This window comes from Neofelis nebulosa, chromosome 5, assembly GCF_028018385.1.
Source record: "Neofelis nebulosa isolate mNeoNeb1 chromosome 5, mNeoNeb1.pri, whole genome shotgun sequence".
Taxonomy (NCBI): domain Eukaryota; kingdom Metazoa; phylum Chordata; class Mammalia; order Carnivora; family Felidae; genus Neofelis; species Neofelis nebulosa.
In genome coordinates this window covers 5,894,289-5,915,210 of record NC_080786.1, presented here as the reverse complement: position 1 = coordinate 5,915,210, position 20,922 = coordinate 5,894,289, and the positions used below count along the sequence as shown (strand labels likewise).

General features: G+C 48.0%; 1 protein-coding gene and 1 long non-coding RNA gene across 3 annotated transcripts in view; one reads left to right on the top strand and one right to left on the bottom strand.

Moving 5' to 3' along the window:
- The first annotated feature begins 833 nt into the window (after nt 1–833).
- LOC131511587 (uncharacterized) lies at nt 834–19,402 on the top strand. 2 transcript variants are annotated; one of them, XR_009261609.1, is made up of 5 exons: nt 834–1,743; nt 11,282–11,475; nt 11,560–11,748; nt 15,899–16,039; nt 17,944–19,401. It is a non-coding gene; the product is annotated as an uncharacterized LOC131511587 (long non-coding RNA). The 2 variants fall into 2 exon arrangements; XR_009261608.1 differs by having other exon boundaries at nt 15,899–19,402.
- Nucleotides 12,948–20,922, bottom strand: part of ITGA9 (integrin subunit alpha 9) — a 363,974-nt gene continuing 355,999 nt past the window's right edge. Inside the window, exon 28 of the mRNA XM_058729394.1 lies at nt 12,948–13,226. Within this exon, the coding sequence (XP_058585377.1) occupies nt 13,089–13,226 (138 nt within the window). The 3' untranslated portion in view covers nt 12,948–13,088. The remainder of the gene's footprint in view (nt 13,227–20,922) is intronic.

Sequence of the window (20,922 nt, the reverse complement as noted above, 5' to 3'; positions counted from 1 at the left end):
GGGAAGGAGGGAGGGAGCGAGGGAAAGAAGGAGGGCGGGCGGGTGGGTGTGTCCCGGCCCGGGGACCGGCCTCCGCCGCCGCCCCCGGCGCTGCCCGCCGGGCCCGAGGGGAGAGGGGTGCGGGGTGAGACGGAGGGGTGAGTGGAGGGCGGGAGGGGCGTGCGCGCCGGTGTGTGTGTGTGTGTGTGTGTGCGCGCGCGCGTGTGCGTGAGGGGGTCTCGGGCGGAGGACTGGGGCGCAGGGCTCGCGGTGCGGGAGATTCGGCGGGGTTCTGGCGGTGGATGCGAGGGGCCCGGGGCTGGGGGAAGAGGCGGGGAGCCTGGCAGGCGCTGGGAGCTAAGCGGGGGCCTGCGGGCGTGCGGGTGGGGTTCAGAGGGGGGGTGCACTGTGGGACCCGGGGGCCGAGGGGGGCTCGCACGGCTGCGGGAGTGAGTTTGGGCCCTGAGGAGGGATGTTTACCGCGAGGAGGCCGGGGGAGGAATATGGGGGGGGGGGTGTTCCGTGGGGGTGTCTGGGGGGAGATGCTGGGTGAGGGGCGTCCCGGTGCGGGGACCGAGGAGTCAGGGATCAGGGCGCGGAGGGCAGCGGTGTGCGGAGGTAGAGGCTGCTAAGGAGTGGTCCCTCATACACCGAGGAGGTCCGTTGAGGGGTCCCGGACGCTCGTGTGAGGAAAACCCCGGGGGCGCGCGGGGCGGCAGAGGGGTCCCAGAGTGCGGAGAATCCTGGGGAGCCAGGGGTGAGCGGGGAGTCAGGAGCGGCGTCCGCGGTCGGGGCTGGGGGATCCAGGAGTGAGGTGCCGGCGGAACCCGCATCCGCATCGGGCCTGAGAGCCTGGGAGTCGGGCGGCGGGTCCCCGAGGACCAGTGTCCTGGTACGTGTGGGTATCGGCGTCGAGGGGGGCCTGGGCAATGGGCATTTCCGGGTGCTCTGCAATAAGGGGGGTGGGGGAGTCGGTCGTGGGCTATGGAGAAGAAGGGGGCCTAGATGAGCAGGCACTGTGCTTCTGAAGAGCAGCCACCTACTGTCAGGCCTGGAGCGACGGCGTGCATGACGGCTAAGTGGCCCCTCGGCCTCGGAGGGTCCGAGCTTTTTCGCGCCCGCGCCTTCGCGTTCCAACTTGGAAGCCACACGGCCAGCCTTGTAAGCCAGGGGGCGGGGCAGTGCCGCAGGAGGGCGGGTCCGGGGGCGGAGCGGCAGCGCTCGCGCGCGCTCTCCACCAATCAGGAGGATTCGGGAGGGCCTGCGGAGCGTGACGTGATCGGCAAGGCCGAGGGGGCGACCTGCGGCCTACAGAGCCTCGCCTGGCCGCGCGGGGTTGCGCGCGCACCCCGGGCCTCGTAGGCACGTTCAACCCCGTCGTGACTTAAAAGACATGACGCTGGTAGGTCCTTTCTCGCTCCCCCGTACCTCCCGGAGCTGGTGACAGCCAGGTGGCGTGCGCACCGAGGGAACCAGCGAGCCTCTCCAAAGTTTTCAAGTACACTCCCGGTAGCCCTCTGGCGGGGGGCAACCGGCCCACCTCACCAGTTCCTGCGCCAGGTGGAGCGCAGTGAGGGTCTCGGTGTGGGAGACCTGTCCCCGGGACAGGGCTCTTGTGGCCAGGCAGGGGGGAAGGCACTGTAGGAGAGCTGCTATAAGAGGTAGTCGGGGCCGCCTGTGGTTGTGCTGTGCCCCCAAATCCAAGACCTCCAGTGACATCCTGGCTGTCTGTGCGTGTGGATGGGTCCTGTGCCTGTTGCCTTGGTACGTGTTGATGCTTGTGTACCTCTTCGTCTAAGAGCACCTTTGGGACCCAGTGGATTGCTGGGGGTAGCTGAGATATGAAGGTTGAAGTGAAGTGCCCTGTCGGTTAGGAACGGAAGCCCTGGGGTATATACGGCCCAGGCTCCAGGACATGCCCTGCCTAACCCTCCCGGGTACGGACCAGATTGGGGCCCCATGGCACCCAGGACTAACCGTGTTCCTACTCGTGATGCTCTTGACATTTGTCACGAGGGTGGGGTTGGCCCAGGGCCTGGTGAATTCAAATGTTCTCTGAATTCAGTTTCTAAAAAACTGCAGAATTCTCAGGGGTCAGAGGGGTCTTGCAGCCAGATACTGTTCTACAGTTCTTAGTGTGTGACCACAGAGATCTGTATCCCTGCTGCCTGGTTGAGGCAGCATCCCTTTAGCCAGGGCAAGGTGATGGGAGCATTTGGACTCACTGATCCACACGCTGGAGGCCTTGATTCCTTTTGCATGGGGGACTTCCAGAAGGTCTACTCACTTAGCTGAGGCAGGGAAGGAGCTCAGCGCTCAAGGGTACAGGGCCAAAGGACATGATTTTCACACACAGAGCTCCTCGGGTCTGGCCTTTCCTGAAACAACGACACCCGCCCCCCCCGGACCCTCCAGTTTCTCTTGCCTGTATCCTTCACTGTCCGCAGCTTACTTCTGAGATCACCTCCAAAAAAAGGAAAAAAACAAAAAGCTACCTCACCGAAGCTTTTGTCTCAAGCTCAATCAAGAAAACAGCTTGCTATCTTTTTCAAGTTCTTCTTACCCTCCATGTTATGTTCATTTAAAGTTTCAGGGCTTTTTTAATTTCGTAAATATTCACAGAAATCAAAGAGAAAAATCACCCACAGCCCTATCAGCATCCTTAAATCTATTTTTTCTCTACTTCTCCCTGTCCTTGCCAATATGTTGACATAATTTTATGTAGCTATAAAAATATCATGGTTAAAGTTATAAGGTGAGCATTTTTCCATGCGGTGCATAATCATTTATAACTACCATAATAAATGATTGCATAATGCCTCACTGAATGAGTCTTAGATAAGATAGTGTCTTGGTTTGATAGATGAAGGAAAGATTCAAGAATTGCTATTGGTTCAACTGATTGGTCATGAGAAGAAAATACATTTATCTCAGTCCTTAACAGCATATCCAGAAGGATCAAATAATTAAATATAAAAAATTCATAGGGGCGTCTGGGTGGCTCAGGCGGTTGAGTGTCTGATCTTGATTTTGGCTTAGGTCATGATCTCAGGGTCCTGAGATGGAGCCCCACGTTGGGCTCCATGCTGAGTGTGGAGCCTGCTTAAGATTCTCTCTCTCTTTCTCTCCCTCTGTCTCCCTCCCCTGCTCGCACACACACGCTCTCTTTCTAAAATACAAAAATAAATAAAATTTTAAAAAATTAATTCATAAATAAATAAAACAAATATAGGTGAATGCTTTTTGATGTCAGATGGGAAAAGCTAAGAGTGACACAAATTACAACGAAATACAGAAATTACAGAGGATAAGATTAATAAATGTGGCTACGTTTGTTCTTTCAACAAACGTTTATTGAATGCCCACTATGTGTTAGGGTCTGTTCTAGGCAGGCTCTCAGAGTTGTCTGAAATGAGCGTTAGGGAAATGGGCTGTCATATTCCCACATGTCCAGTTAAAGCTATGGGCTGTCCCTGGGATTCAGGGGGCTTAAAGCCCCCAGACACTTTGGGCTCTTGAGGAATGGAATCAAAACAGACGTAGTGACCTGAGGACAGGTACCAGCCATTGGAGGCCAAAGCACAACAAGTCCAAGAGAGAGATGCCCAGAAACAGTAAAAGGGATCTCAGGGGTCTGAACAGAGCACTGAAATGTTATCTGAGTCTCAATCCCCAAACTATTATAATGCAGTGTCCTTGTACCATATGCCCGATTTAATGTTTTTCTTTAAATTAACTTAATTTTTATCTAAATAGAAAATTAGTGGATAAGATTTAAAAAAAAAAAAAAAGGCAAATGGAAGACGTAGGAAGAACCATGACTCAAAAGGGAGTGCTGCACAGAGTGAGGGGGCAGAGATTAGGGTACCAAGGGCAGTGGGACATGGCCCTAGAACTGGCAAGCCTGGCCCCATGAGGCCAAGGACAGGAGCAGGTAGGAAGATAGAGGGTGAGGTCGGCCTGGCCTACAGACTCTGGTAGAGCTCTGGGGTGGAGCTCCAGTGTGGGGGAGGACAGTTGGACCAGAAGCTGGGGGATGGGGGCAAGAATGCTGGTGGGGGGGAGAAAGAGGCTGCCCTTGACAAAGGAACACTGAGTATGAAATGGGTGACTGGGAGGAGGCAGGGGAGGATGAGTGTCCCAGCTAGAGGGAACAGTAGCTCGATTTCAGGCTGAGCGGCCAGGGAGAGCATACCTGGGGGAAAGTTCACAGTGGTTGGGGTTGAAGGCTCTGGTGATGTGTAGGGCTCATGTCAAGCAGAGCCTTGTAACTCAGGAGAGGTATCGGGGTTTTCTTTACTCTGAGGGCTGTGGGAATGACATATTCAGATATGTCTTTAGAAGGTTCCTACTGGGGCACCTGGGTGGCTCAGTCGGTTAAGCGTCTGACTTCAGCTCAGGTCATGATCTCGCAGTTCATGAGTTCGAGCCCCGCATCCAGCTCTGTGCTGACAGATCAGAGCCTGGAGCCTGCTTCCAATTTTGTGTCTCCCTCTCTCTCTGCCCCTCCCCCCGCTTGTACTCTGTCTCTCTCTCTCTCTCAAAAAGAAACAAAACATTTAAAAAATTAAAAAAAAAAATCCTACTAACAGATTGGGTCAGAGGCAGTGCAAGAGGCAGGAAAAACCCGCAGAAGATGTCGCGTTAATCAAGAGAGGAGATGATGGGATGCTCTCTGGACTTGCCATTCCCAGCCTGGCTGGCCCTACTCTTTGTCTTTGAATCTCTGCTGTCTAGGCTCTGTGCTTTGTCAGCTTTCTGTCTTCTCTGTGGGCATCTCAATCTTGAGTTTTGTGTCTGTTACTTAGTTTCTATCTCAGTGTCAGCTTTTCTGGTCTTTCTTGGATTCTAGCTGCACGTGCTGCTGGCTCAGGGCAGCAAGTCTCCTGCTGGGAAAGGAGTAGAAGAAGTGAGATCTGGGCAGAGATTCCTGGCGGTCAGTTAAGTGGATACAAACCTGAGTCTGCTCACAAGTCTCTCTGCCTAGATGTGGTTCCTTGGGACCTAGGACCTTGGGACCTAGATGTGGGTGGCAGTTCTCCCCTACAGTGGACCAGCCCAGAGTCTGATCAGCTCCAAAAAAGGCGTATTCTAGCTATGCAGGACAGGCTGCACTCACAGAGGTCGTTTATTTATTCTTCAGGTATGTTTTTGGATGCCTTCAGTGTGCCAGGCTTGGGCCAAATGCAGTAGACATAGTGCCCTCAAGAGACTCATGGCCTGATGGAAGACGCAGAGGAAAATCGAGATGGCACAGAGTAGAACTGATTTATTCTCCTGGTAGTCCAGGAGTCCCCACAGAGGATATGATGCTGGCAAAAGCATCTTTGAGCCCACAGTGTCCCAGTTAAGAGGACTTTTCCAACCACGGCGTCCACAGAGAAAGCTCCATCTGAGGAAGAGTGGGACGTCATGACGGAGGAAGAGATTGGGGTTTTGAGAGCCAGGTTGAGTTTGGACTTCAACCTGTGGGTAATCTGGCGCTATTGATACTTCTTGAGCAAGGAACAGGTAGCATTTAAGAAACTTGTTCAGATCTGTGAGCTGAAGTGGAAAACAATTCAAACCAGGCTAAGCAACAGCGGGGACTATATTGGCTTGTGTAACCAAACAAGGGTTAGATGCCTGGGCTGCAGTGGTCTGGGAACAGCACCTCTGACTCAAGGATGTGGAGGCCCCAGGGGGAACTTATGAACTTCCTATGAGCTGGAGGATCCAGGTATAGTTAGGGAAGCCAGAGGGCTTCTTTATGCCCAAGACGCCCTGTCTTGTCTTTCCCATGCAGGTTGCCCAGGACATCATTCCTGAGGGCTCCCCAAAAGCTCATCTTTTTGTCCTTAACATCCATGCTGCTCCCACAACATCCTGATTCTTCCTTTCCAAGACTCCTGCTCCCTCATCACACATAGATTCCTCCAACCAAATGCCTATGTCCACTGACACCTGGCATCCTGGCCAGCTTTGCCCTCTGCTGTCATCCCCAGGGATGCTTTCCATCTGTCCCCGTGTGGGACCTGTGCAAAGCATCCTTGCCACCTATAGACACTTGACTGCCAAGAATAAGGCCCCCAGATGAGCCAGTGGTCCAGCAGGTGCAGCCTGCCCCCTGGTGGCCCCCATGTTGTGAGGTCCTTTTCATGTGCCAGTTGGATATGGAAGTTGGACTCACTGCCTGCCTGTTCCCTGATGAATAATGTAGGGCCCAAGGGTGGGCTGCTCCAGAATGTGCCACGTTGGCATATTGATTATTTAATTAATTTATTTATTTATTTTAGAGAGAGCAAGAGAGCGTGTGAGATGGTGAGAGGGGCAGAGGGAGAGAGAGAGAATCTTAAGCAGTCTCCTCAGGTACCCAAGGCTTGATCCCATGACCCTGGGATCATGACCTGAGCTGAAATCAAGAGTTGGACACTCCACTTACTGAGCCCCCCAGGTGCCCCTGGCATAGTTGTTATTTTAAATAAAAGTTACCTGAAAGCCAGCCTGTGCAAGAAGGACACTCAGACCCTCTGTCCCCCTGAAATCAGGAAAGAAATCTGTGTGAAAGGTACCCTACCTGTACCAGGAGGTAAAGAGACATCCTTATCACCAGAGATGGGAATTTTAGAGCTCAGAACAAGCTTTGTTACTTTTACTAAGTTACTACTCCAACCCAAAGTTTTTTCTTTGTCTTGTCAATTCCTCACAAATTTATTATCTCTTTGTCTAAAAAAGTATAAAGACCCTGCTTTGGTCATTTCTTTGGGTCTCCATTTCATTATTGGGCCTTCATCTACACATAAGAAAACCTTGGGGTTTTTTTTTTCCACCCGTTAATCTGTCTCATGTCAATTTAATTTTTCATGCAGCTGGAAGAACTTTGGGCCAAGGGAAATCTCTCCCTTCTCTTCAGTACCATAGCCAGAGTGGACTCGCTCCTGTCCCCTGCCTCACCGAGCTGTCGTGGGCTGCACTCCTGTTCAGTTTCCCCCAGGGTATTAACAGAAAAGAGCTCAGGAACGTGAGGGCCCATGTGCTTGTCTAGGGCATAGAGGGCAGGGGAAACGAGCATTGGGCCCCACTTGGCAGCCAGTCTTGGTTAGAAGATGAAGTGGCATTGGTGATGCTGGCCACAGGCGATAAAGAACAGGCCAGTGAGCTGGGGTCCTGAACACTGAGAAGAGGACCCTAGGCAAAAAGTAGGTGGTTAGGAAGTGTTTGGGGAATTTGAAAACAAGACACGTCCTGGCCTGAGACAGACTCTCGGGCCTGTGAGGCTGAGTTGGTGCATCTTCAGGGCACCCAGAAATCCGAGAAGCCTTTGCGGAGGAGGACATCCTGGCCACTTTCCTTCTACTTCCCAATTCCCAGACCTGCCCTGCCCAGAGAACTGGGGTAGGATAAGGGGAAACGGCCCTGTGCTCACATCCTCCCTGGGACTCCTGGGGGGAGGGAGGGCATGGTCCTACCCTGAAACTCGGTTACCAAGGAATAGCTATTAGAACAGGGTGGGTAAGGCAGCCCTGTGTCCCCTCAGCCCACTGGTGGGAGTGGCTTTGGTTCCTGAAGGGCCAGAGAGTCCCAGAGTCCCAGGTTGATTTGGTGACTCTGGAGCCAATGAGCTCCTTGAAGTGGGACTCCACACTTTTAGCACCCCATGGATTGCCCCTTCAATGCTTCTCCTATGTCCCGAGGTACCAGGCATCACCTGCCCAGGCAAGTAGAGCCTGCTCTAGCCTAGCTGATGGCATCTGGCTTCTCTTACCCAGGCTACCCAGGCCCCGGGCTTTGGCCCAGCCACAGGTCCCCCCTTTATTCCCTGACTTGTGTTTGCAGTGGCTGAGTTGGAGCTGAAGTAGACAAACCCAGACATGCCCAAAGTCTGTGGCATGAGATATTTCACAGGCAGGTCTGGTCACAGACACACATTTGGCACACACAGGTACAAACTCATTTGTACACAGGCTCATATACGTGCTGGGACAGAGGGCACACACATGACAAGGTTGTCTCTGCCCAGGCTGGTTTCTTCCACCTTGGCATGCCTGTTTCTCTCTCTCTCTCTCTCTCTCTCTCTCTCTCCCTCTCTCCCTCTCTCCCTTGCCTCTGGTTCTCGAAGTCCAGCCCTGCCAAGCCTTACCGTGCCTCTTCAGTTCCCCTTGAACTGTTCAGTTCCCCTCCTACCTTCCTGGTCGTTTTGGCCCGTCCCTCCCGTACATGATCACAAGTAAAAGCAAGGAAACGTCTGCTAGCAATTTCTATTTTTCACACAAACTTCCCCAGAGGCCCGGGTGGAGAAAGGGCTGGGCTTTCTGCTTTGGAACTGGGGGAGAGAATACAGCGTGAATAAAGGATGTCAGTATATTAGCCTGTCCTCTGACACAAACAGCCCCACCCCGAGCCACACACATCTTCGTTCCCCCCAGCACACTCTCAGGTGTACCTGCTCCCCTTCGTCCTTCTACACAGCTGTCCCACATGCACCGCTAAAGCCCATTCCCAGATGGGGCTCTTAACCCCAATGAACCAGCGGTCCTGCTCTGCTGCCGAGGTGGCCGTGGGAGGCACTCCCTGTGCTCCACACCTGAGTGCTAGGCTGGGGACCCTGTCTCCACTGAAGGAGGCCGCAGGCCAGGTTCCTCGCTCTCTGGGCCTTGCTTTTCAGGTAGATGATGGCCTGTTGGCCCAGAAAGAATGAGTGCAGACCAGAAGGGGACGCCTATCCTGGTCTGAGCTTGGAGATGGGACTAAGGAAGTAAAATGTCCAGACATTTTGGAACCACTACAATGATATTTTAAATGTTCAAAGCAGGGGCGCCTGGGCAGCTCAGTCGGTTGAGCGTCCGACTTCAGCTCAGGTCACGACCTCACAGACCGTGAGTTCGAGCGCCGCGTCGGGCTCTGGGCTGATGGCTCCGAGCCTGGAGCCTGCTTCCAGTTCTGTGTCTCCCTCTCTCTCTGCCCCTCCCCTGTTCATACTCTGTCTCCCTCTGTCTCAAAAATAAACATAAAAAAAAAAAACTAGTTAAAAAATAAATGTTCAAAGCAAATTTTTGAGAAATGAAGATACGAGTCACATAGATTTGGCCAGACCTAGAGAGTCCACTGAGTTCCTTAACATTGTCTCTGTCTCTAAGTCCCTGGCGGCTCTTGGTGGGAGAGAAGGTGGGTGGGTGTCACCCATCCTGACTGTTTACCTTATGCCAAGCTCTGACTGGGTACCATGTGTCCCCGAGGGGGAGAGGCTCCTTTGGCTGCAAAGAATGGAGACACTCGTAGGGAAGGACAGGGGTGAGGGTCCCAGAGCAGGGGTCTCTGCCCCATCTAAAGCCTCATGGGAACCTAGCTTAGACTCTGGAGAAACCTACTGCCCGACGGCCCTCGGGGCTGACTGGGTCCCACTGCTGACCTCAGGAAACTGGGTCATTCAGGATCAGAAGCACTCCAGACCAGCCCTCTTGTCATTTGTCTTGAGTGTGACTCAGCCAAATCTTCCATCCCTGCTTCTCTTTGGGTCTAATCACCTGTCTTCCTGTTAGCAACTTACTAATGCTCTCAAGTCCCATTTTCAATTCTGGGGAGAGAGAGAGAGAGAGAGAGAGAGCAAGAGAGAGAGATAGGCTGTTTAGTTCAGCTCATTACCATTGTTCAAGTTAGGTTATGTAAAATTTTACTACCAAGCTTAGTGACTTAAAAAAATTTATATTGTGTATGATCTGCAAATTGGGCAGGGCTTGACAGAGATAGCTCACCTCTGCTTTACATGGTGCCATCTGGACAGCTTGAAGGCTGAGGCTGGGGCCGTCAGAAGGCTCACTTTCTCACCTCACAGTTGACGCTGGCTGAGACTTTTAGGCTACTGGAAAATCTAATGGTTGTATTACTCATGCCTTTCACTTGCTGTACTCTGACGTTTTGACATCTTGGGATCTTGCTGACTCTGGATGGACTGCGCCTCCCAGGGCTAGCTCATTCCTAGAGATGGCGAGTAGCTCGCCTGCGCGCAGATCTTTCTTATGCAAACCAACCAATCCAGAGCTCATCTCCCCGCCCCAACCACTCCCTTATGAAGCTTTTACACTCCAGGCCAGTTTTCCCTTTCCCTAATCACCTCAGGGCCAAGTGCATCCCAGAGCCCATGGACACTATTCAAACTAGCCAATCCTTAACCGGCCGAGGCTGTCTCACTCGTACCTTTCCATGGAAACCACAATAAAGTCTCTTGTCACAGCTTTCCTTTCTCTTAGTCTGCTTCCTGACCAACCCTGGCTCTTCCTTTTGAGCCCCCACCCCATGGCCTGGTATACCCCCTTCTCTTGGGAACTATGAGTGTAACGAATTGTCTTTTCAATGGCAGTCACCCTCTGATCTGTTGGCCTCACCATATGTGAATGATAACAAAACCCATATTTTAAACCAATGGTCTCTCAGGTGGTGTGGGCTTCCTCACATCCTGGTAGCCGACCTGCCAGAGCGAGTGCCCTCTGAGAGAGAGCCCAGTTGGGTAGTCCTATCACATTTCATGACCTCGTCTCAGAAGATACCCGGTACGGCTTCTGTTGCTTTCTGCTCACCAAGGAAGCCGCAAAGTCCCGTCTCGGTTCAGGGGGAGGAGAAATAGACCCCACCTCTTGGCGGGCATGGCGAGGTGACAGACGGACACGTGAACAGAAATGTGGCGGCAAGTGTTGGCAAGTACAGTCTGCCAAATCACCCTCTCTGGGCAGAAGTCTTCGCGCCAGGCCACCTCTTAGGTCACCGGCCAGTCACTGGTTAGGCTGCTCATAGGTCAGATGTCCAGTCCCATTTCAGTATTGTCCTACCTGAGCAAGAGGAGCCCTCGCCCTGGGCCTGGCACTGTGGAGTGCACTATCCATGCCCTCGCCCCAGGCTTCCCCTTCTTCAGGGGAGGAGGAATTTGCAGGACCACAGGGCATGTGACTACCTACAATCTGTGTACCCACCAGCCCTGTTTTAGAACATACTCAGAGCACCCACAACCCTGGAATTTCCTACCCAAACAGCTCTCAACCCACCGCTAAGATCAGTAGGCATGTCTTCCCTGGATCTGTTTCTTGAGGGCTGACCTCACCATTGGTGAGGAATGACCAAAGGGTGGCTGTTTGCAAACATGGGGGAGGGGGGGGTAAGAGTACAGCTGGAATGGACAGATAGAGGAGAGTCCCCATGCACGGCCATGGTGCCTCACATGTCAGGGGGAGGAGGAAGGCAGGCTGTGGACCAAGGGCTTGGGGGCTTGGGGATGCCCCCATGCAGAACGTCAAGGAATCTGATCACTTAAAAACTTAACTTGGTCTTCCAGCCTTGTGTTCCTTTGCAGTTCCCTGGAATGGATTGGACAGAGCGAAGCATGCGGAATCTGGGCCTCCATTTGTTCTCTTTCCCCACAAATGTCAGAATTGGGTCTTCCCTTGTCCAGCTGGCTCTTGGGGAGTGGTGGCATTTCCTGGGGTGTAGAAGATTGCCTGAAGGAGAGCCCAAGGTGGCTGTAGGTATGTCAAGCACAAGGGACTCTGTCTTCACCAATGCTCACAACCTCTCTGTGAGATGTAGAAATTAATAATGGCTTGTTACTGGCAGGACATGGGATCAGAGAGGCCAAGAGGCTCGCCCAGTCACACAGCCAGAGAGGAGTTGAGATGGCAATGGTTTCCCTCACGTCTGGGCCTCCTTCGGTCCAAGAAGCAGCTGCTTGAGATTACAGGGCAAGGAATTGCCAGAAGAGTTTGCAGATCTGGATCCCGTGCCTAAAATAGTATGGCTCAGAAGGTGAGTGCACTTGATTTATTTGAGGAAGAAATGGCGTCGACAGAAATCTAGGAAAGGGTTCAGCGATAAACATAATAGTTAATAAAGCCTCCTCAACCTGAGTGGAGACACATTCATCTGGGACAAGTAGCACGTGATCAGGGACTGAAATGGGCCCTTTTTCCTACATTCTGATTAACGAGGCCTGAGACCCAGAACCTGCTAGATGGGTGTTCGCTAGGTAATGGAGACATGTTCTCAGCTCACAACTGCAGACTGCCTATCTGTGGAATATTCCAAGAGAAATATGAGGAGATGGAGGTAAGCGGCAAGAGAGTATGGCATAGCCCTAAAGTTATGTCCTATCTATTGTGTCTCTCTTTTGCATATGCTATTCCCTCTGCCAAGAATGTTGTTCCTGCTCTGCTCCTTGAGTAACACTTCCCTGCCTCCCAAGGCCCAGATATCAGGGGACCTCCTTTTCTGAGTTCAGTATTCCTGGTATGTGCTCCCTTGGCCTTTGGACTCATTAATCTGGAAACAGCAATTGCAGGGTGAGAAGAGAGAGGTGGCACGAATGTCCCCTGAATCGGTCTGCAAACTGATTTAACACATCCTGGCTCTAGCAGATTCGGCTGCACCCTCAGATGAGACTGTCCCATATGCTGCATGGGGCCTCTGCTTCTCACCTGGTTTCTCCTTCCTACCCAGAAAAGCTTGATATGCCAAGACCATTTCCCTTTCCAGTACTGAAACACATTTTTCTTCTTTCCTAACTTCATTCAACTTTAAAGTCTCTTTTTGCCTTTTGGTTATATATATTTTCTTTTTTTAGTGTTTGTTTTATTTTTGAAAGAGAGACAGTGTGAGCAGGGGTCGGGGAGGGGCAGAGAGAGAGAGGGAGACACAGAACCCAAAGCAGGCTCCAGGCTCCGAGCTGTCAGCACAGAGCCCGACACGGGGCTCGAATTCACAAACCGTGAGATCGTGACCTGAGCTGAAGTCGGACGCTTAACCGACTGACCCACCCAGGCGCCCCTACAAACATACTTTCTTCAACGGTGAGGCCCTGATAGATCATGAGGCACCACTCTAACGGCTAAGACCAGAAACCAGGAAGCAAGGTTGCTTGCACCTCTCCAAAGGCAGTGCAGGCCTTCCACAGGGCAAGGCTGTCTGAACCTCAACCGCTTTTCCTCGTTCCTGAGAACAGAGGCTGATTCAGATTTACAATGCTTTATTACTTATTATTATATAAGAGCCATCTCTGCATCCTTCTTGTTGGTGCTAAGTCGGTTTAAAAGTTCCAGATGCAGGAAAAGCCTTCTCCAGCCCTAGCACTGGCTGTTGTCAGCAGGACCTCACTCAAAATCATGTAAATATCCAAGCCAGAGAATGCACACTGGCAGCGCAGGCGTCCATGCTGGAGGCAAACCTGGTTGGTTGTTGTTTTCACTGTTGTTTGGTTTTGCTTGTACAGGGAAGACTCTCACAATGGACTAAAAAGAATAATAATTATAGGCTTAAAGAAACATTGCAAAAATAAAGAATTCCTGTTATACCCTTCAACTAGATTCCCCAAATGTTTGCTTTTTATCCCCCCATATTATTATCATTTGAACCACGTGAGAATTAGTTGCAGACTTACCCCTAAACACTTCAGTGACTATTTCCTAAAAAAACAAGCACAGTCTCTTACATAACCATGTACAATTCCCAAAGCAGAAAATCTACATTGACACAGTATTATTATCTGATCTGTAGGCCTTCCTCACCTTTTACCAGTTGACCTGTTCCGCCATTTAGAGCAAAAGAGAAAATTTAGTTTTTCTGGTCCAGGAGCCACTCTAGGATCATGTTGTCATGTTTCTATTATTTCCTTTAATCTGGAACAGTTCCCTGGTCTTTCTTTGTCTTTCATGATTTTGTCAGTTTTGTAGAGTACAGGCCAGTTATTTTGTGGAAAATCCCTTACTAGGGGTTTGCCTGTTGTTTCCTGATGATCAGATGTGGGCTATGCATTTTTGGCTGGAATACTCCAGAAGTATTGTTTCCTTACCCGTGTGTCATGTGAAGGGGCCCACCATGTTGCTTTGTGGCATTGGTATCATTCACTTCGATCTCTTGGTTAGGACAGCATCCCTAGGGGTGTGTCCACTGCAAATTTTGTCCCTTTGTATTTCCCCCTTTCTAAATAAAAAGCATTTTGTGGGGAGGTACTTTGAGATCATGTAAATATCTGTATTCCCGCCAAATATTTACCCTCTGTTTCTATCATCTGTTGATTCTTGCCTGAATCAGTTACTGCCATCTGATTTTCCTGGTTTGGGAAAAGTGGGAATTGGTTTACGTTAGCTTTTGTGTGTGTTTGACATTCCCATTATTCTTTGGGCCCTTCTTTAATTTCTTTTCTGTCTTTTTTTTTAAAGATCTTATTTTTCAGAGACAGAGAAATATTTTAAAGTCTTATTTTTCAGAGACAGAGAAAGACAGAGCACGAGTGGGGGAGGGGCAGAGAGAGAGGGAGGCACAGAACCCAAAGCAGGCTCCAGGCTCCGAGCTGTCAGCACAGAGCCAGATGTGGGGCTCGAACCAACGAACCGTGAGATCATGACCTGAGCTGAAGTCAAACGCTTAACCCACTGAGCCACCCAGGCACCCCTCATTTATACCTTTCTTTTTCACTTAATGTAGAGGCAAATAACTCCATTTCAGTTTACAGAGATCTTCCTCGTATCTTTCTTTTTTTAGCTGCACTGCATAGGAGTATCTTAAGGATACATTCCTGAATAACTGTGTAAAAGGGTAAACACACATATAGTTTTGTTAGGAATTGCCAATTTCCTCCCAGGAAGGTTGTCTCAATTTGCATTTCCACCAGCAATGTATGAAAGTGCCTCTTTCCCCACAGCCACAACAATAGAATGTGTTGTCATATTTCAAATTTTTGCCAGTCTGCTGGGAGAGAAATGGTATCACAGCATAGTTTAAATTTGTATTTCTCTTATAATGTGAGCTGAACATATTTTCATATGTTTAAGGCCCATTTAAATATCTCTATATATTTTAGTGAACTGTCTATTCATGTCTTTTGCCCATTTTTTTCCCTATATGTTTTGTTAAATCTCACCTCCTCCATGTTTTAGAGTTCTTTCTATATTAAGGATATTGGCCCTTATCTGCAACATAGATTGCAAATATTTTCTCCCGTTTTATCATTTGACTTTGCTTATGGTGTTTTTTTGCCAAGAGGAAATTTTTTAGTTTTATGTGGTCAAATTTATCAATCTGTTCTTTATTGCCACCAGATTTTGAGGCGTAGTTAGAAAGCCTTTCCCTACACCTAGATTATGCAAGAATCCATCCATATTTTCTTCTAGTACTTGTATGGTTTCATCTTTTACAGTTAGATCTCTGATCCATTTGGAGTTTATTCTCCTGTGGGGTGTGAGATAAAGATCTAGTTTTTCCTTTGTTCCATGGCTACCCTGTGGTCCCCATGACATCTAGTAAAAGGTCGATCTTTGCCCTAGTGACTTGAAATCTCAGCTTTATTGTATACAAATTTTCCATATGTATTCAGGTTGATTTTTTAGGCTTTTAATTCTGTTCTGCCGGACACTCTTCATGCACCAATATCACACTGTTTTAATTACAAGGCTCTAAAGGATGTTATAATGTCTAGTAGGGCTAGTCCCTGAGCCCTTATTAAAGTTTTTTTTTTTCCTGAAGTATTTTTCTAGATATTTATTCTTCCATATAAATTTTAGTATCGACTCGTGTAGCACCACTAAAAAATGATTTGTCCCCAAAATGTTCCTAAATTTTGAATTAGTTCCCAGTGTTTAAAATGGGGGAAAATATATGGACTTCTGGTTTCTCTTGAAAACTGGGATGGTTTATCAGCATGGGCCTTCTCTTTGCACACCACCTAATGGTGTAGAGCAGAGCAGTAGCTGCGGCCTTCACAGAGGCCTGCGGTCCCCGGGGCTACACAGGGCCCACCCCTCCCTCTGACCTCTCACCTATGACCTTCACACATGGAAGTTCCTTGTGTGGCCTGTGAGTTGGTGACACAGGCTTTAAATGACCACGAATGTTATATTCCATGACTGCCTTTGTCATCTGTTTCTCTGTGTGACAGTTTTTTTGTTCACTGCTGTATTTCCAGGGCCTAAGAAGAGAGCTTGGGGCATTGCTGGCACTTGGTAAATATTTGTTCAATGAATGGATTTTTATAGATGGGAAACAAGAAATGACCAAAATGTGTTCTCTCTTCAGGAGACCACTGAAAACCAGCACATATGGGTGGGTAAGTTGGTACAACCCTTACTGAGGGCAATTTGGCAGTTTTTCTCAAAATTACAAATGCCCAGATCAGTAGTGCTCACACTTTTACTTATTTCATTTTATTTTACTTATTTTATTTTATTTTATTTATTTTATTTTAGAGAGAGAGCACGAGTAGGGAAGGAGCAGAGGGAGACAGAGAATCTTAAGCAGGCTCCATGCCCAGCACGGAGTTCGACATGGGGCTCAGTCTCACAATGGAGAGTTCATGACCTGAGACGAAATCAAGGGCTGGACCCTTAACTGACCAAGCCACCCAGGTGCCCTTCACGGTTTTACTTCTGACATTTGCCTCGCATGTGTTTGCACATATGCAACATGATGACATAAAGGGTTATTTATTGCAGTAATAATGAAGATGGGAAAGAAATTACATTTTCTTCAAAGGGGGGCTGATTACATAAATTATGGCTTATCTATACATTAAAACAATTGAACATCATACAGGTAATGAAAAGAATAAGAATACTTTCTACAAGGGGTGCCTGGGTGGCTCAGTCGGTTGAGCGTACGACTTCGGCTCGGGTCATGATCTCACTGTTCATGAGTTCGAGCCCCACGTCGGACTCTGTGCTGACAGCTCAGAGCCTGGAGCCTGCTTCGGATTCTGTGTCTCCCTCTCTCCCTGCCCCTCCCCTGCTCATGCTCTGTCTGTCTCTGTCTCAAAAATAAATAAAGACATTTAAAAAAATTAAAAAAAAAAGAATACTTTCTACTGAGAGGGGAGAATAGGTATAGCAGGCTGCCTTTTGTTTATAAAGGGAAAAAGCAAAGGTCCATATTTATACCTGCTTGTAAGTATGTAAGGAAAATCTGAATGCACTCAGAAGGAATAAATAATATGGTTGGTCAGGGGGTAGAGGAAGTATGGTAAAGAAAAGAAGCAAATGGGGATTAGGTGGGAGGGAAACTCCTCTCTCCTTCCATGACCCTGAGGAGTAGGTTTTAAACCAAGTACTTCTATATGCATACATAATGTATGCACACACACACACACGTGTGTGTGAAAACAGCTATTAAACTAAAAAGATAGCAGAGGAAGTCATCAGACCCCTGGAGACCACAACTATTCCGTCAGGACACTCTGTAGGGACAGCCATGCGATGGGGCCACTCACCGGAATTTCATCCACTCTTGCTAAAAGATGATATATTGCACATGTTAATTCAATTTGGACAGAAAAGGCAATGAGATATGTTTCCGGTCCTACTATCATGCATCCAGAAACTCCCAGAGAGCACTTTACAAATTGACAGTCAATAAACCATTTCACCCAGTGGAGAAACAGAGCAAAACCCAAGATGGAATGCTGATATTCATGCCACAGAGGACGCTCCTCCCCCAAATACTCCATGATAAAAGAGTGAAATATTATAGCTAGTGAACTTAGGAATTTAGCAAAGAAAGAATTTATGGAGTAGCTATAGTTCTAGAATGATCGAAGGCTGTATCTTCTAAAATATTAAAATGCAAATTCAGGAAATCTGCAGAGAATAACACAGACCTTATATATTATATAGGGTTTGGCACATGGCATGTGATCAATGTGAAGTGAATCAAAAAAAAAAAAAAAGGAAATGTATTAAGCTGAGTGCTATTACTCAAATAAATTAAATTAAATAGATGAATCTGTATCTCTCATAGCATTTATCAAAATATTTTAAACTGGGGAGCCCAGAGAATAATTAGAACTAATACTGTGGCAGATAATATTTTTGATGTATGTAGGTCTCAATAACTTGCCTTTTGCCCCTTTTTGATTTATAGTTTAATTTTTTTTCTGGGAGTGCCAGCTTCTTTGGAGTTATTAGCTTCTTTTAAAAATAATTCTCAAATAGCAAGCTATTCTGTTTCCCATCCTTGTAGGCATCAAACAACAAGCAAATTTTAACATTCTCGGTGGGCAAAATACTGGTGTTTTGAATCAGTGTGCTACAGCTCAAGGTCATGTATTCAAAGTAGAAGAATATTAACTTTCAAAAAACTTTAGCACGAACCACCTGGGAATAATGATACTTGTGTGCAATGAAAAGAGGTCTTAGCACATGCGCACAGACCCGGAAAAGAATCTCCATGAAACAATGTAAGGTGTTTAGAATCAGATTATGCCTCTGTTACTTTTCTAAGACAGGTTTCCAATGATTTTCCTAGTAACTGAGATGACATTATAGAGAAAATGTTGCCAAGAGCCACCCGTTGACTTGGTTGTGGCATTTCCTCCATTGTTACAAAGGTGAAGAGTGAATCTCCACCATGCTATAGCTTTGCAGGAGGAGTGGGGGAAATACGTTACAAAACCGCACAGAGAATGGCCCCACTTCAGTAAGGATCGAGTTCCCCGCAGCATCCTAATTTTCCCTTTCTCTACTGTCCGGCAACTTGAAATGAATGCCTATGTTAAAAATTGCCTTTATATTAACATTAACAACTCAGGCAACAACAGATGTTGGCGAGGATGCGGAGAAAGAGGATGTCTTTTGCACTGCTGGTGGGAATGCAAACTGGTGCAGACACTCTGGAAAACAGTACGGAGGTTCCTCAAAAAACTAAAAACAGAACTACCTACGACCCAGCAGTTGCACTAAGAGGTATTTATCCAAGGGATACAGGTGTGCTGTTTTGAAGGGACACATGCACCCCAGTGTTTCTAGCAGCACTAGCAACAATAGCCAAAGTGTGGAAAGAGCCCAAATGTCCACTGATGGATGAACGGATAAAGAAGATGTGGTATATATATACAGTGGAGCATTACTCAGCGATCAGAATGAAATCTTGCCATTTGCAACTATGTGGATGGAACTGGAGGGTATTATGCTAAGTGAAATTAGTCAGAGGAAGACAAATATCATGACTTCACTCAAATGAGGACTTTCGGAGACAAAACAGATGAACATAAGGGAAGGGAAGTAAAAATAATATAAAATCGGAGGGGGACAAAACCTGAGAGACTCTTAAATACAGAGAACAAACAGAGGGTTGCTGGGAAATTGGAGGGGGAGGGGCTAAATGGGCATTAAGGAATCTACTCCTGAAATCATTGTTGCACTATATGCTAACTGACTTGGGTGTAAGTTAAAAAAAATAAAATTAATATGCAAAAAAATTGCCTTTATAAGTTTACGGTTGAAGGGGTTTTTTTTGTTCTTTTAAAAGCTGCTTGATTTCTTTTCCCATTATTCCCACTAATTGCATAACTTAATTTCTTTTTTCATGTTGCCCCTCAGCATTACTTTACTGACGTTTTAGAAAGGTAAATGTTCTGCTACCATAAATACCAAAAATATCCACAAGTCTCTGAAGCAGTCGTGAGAAAGGCAGTCCTGACTTGTCCTGACCAGCAGGGGGCCAGCCGGGAGCCAGATTATTTGATTTTCACCCAGTTAATTCAGACTTTTGAGGGTGAGCTGTGCCTCAAAAAGCTTCCCTGGAAGCTTCCAAATAGGCAGAAGCTTCCTTCCAGCCTCCTGCTAGCAGTGTGCCTGCTTCCCGTGCCTCACTACCCACCTGTATCTCTTGGCTCTTCCTGTCTGGACACTGGGCTCTGCACAGGTTCCTGAATAATCTAAGTTTGCACCTGCCACTGGACCTTTGCCCATGCCGTTCCCTCTGCCTGGAATGCTTTCCCCCCCTTTTCCACCTGGTTATTTCTCCTTCTCAATCATTCTTCCTTAGGGAAGACTTCTCTGCTACCAGAACAGGAAAACCCTTCTGTTTTATGTTATGAGTAACACCCTTTTTTGATATGATTATCTGAATGACCATCTATATGGTTATTTTGAGTAACCATAGTTATACAGCCTTCTTGTAGTTTGCCAAGGGGTGCGGTGTTAGCCTGGGAGACCCCGAGACCTGTTTCTATACCCAAACTCACAAGAAACTTCTAGGCTGATACTGTATGTTTTACAGTGGGAGCTGTGACTATCAGTAGTTTCTTCAGCGACCATGAAAGTGGGGAGCAGGGGTTGAGGCTAGATGCATCTGTTTCCCTTTTCTGTTCAACTTTTGTTTTCCCTGAAGTTAAGAATTGTCTCTCTTTATTTTCCCTTTTACTTGGTTTTCTCTGTACTGCTCACGAATTCATCCCCGAACTTTGCTCAGCCTGTTTATATCTCCCTTCCTGGCGACCAAACACGTTAAGTGTCCTTCAGCACTGATTTCTTGAGGAAGCCACATCTCCAGAGCCTCCTGACTTGTTCAGTTTGGCTGGGCTCACTCTGTCGTCCACTGCTGGTGGGAATGCGGAACGGTGCAGGCACTTGGGAAGAGTTGGGCAGTTCCCTACAAAATTGTACACACCCTTACCATACAATCCTGCAATTGCGCTCCGGGGCATTTCCTCAAATGAGCTGAAAACTTAAGTCCACGCAAACACCTGCACACAGGTATCTGAGCAACTCTATTCAAAACGGCTACAACTTGCGAGCAGCTGAGATGTCTTTTGGTAGATGAATGCATGTATAAACTGTGCTGCATCCAGAACAATGAAATATTATTCAGTGCTAAAAGCAAGTGAGCTACCGAGCCATGAAAAGACGTGGAGGAAACATCAATGCTTTTCACCAAGTGAGAGAAGCCAGCCTGAAAAGACCACATCCTGTATGCTTCCAGCCATGTGACATTCTGGAAAAGGCAAAGCTCGAAAACTTTCAGGGGAAAATAAAAAAGCAGAAGGAAATATCCACAACCTCAGGTGAGGTGAAGAGTCCTTAGACTATGACACCAAAAACATGATCCATAAAGGAAATAATAAATGGATAAATTACAGACTGGGAGAAAATATTTCCAAGCCACATATGTAACAAAGGACTACTATCTAAAATGTATACAGAACTGCCCAAACTCTGC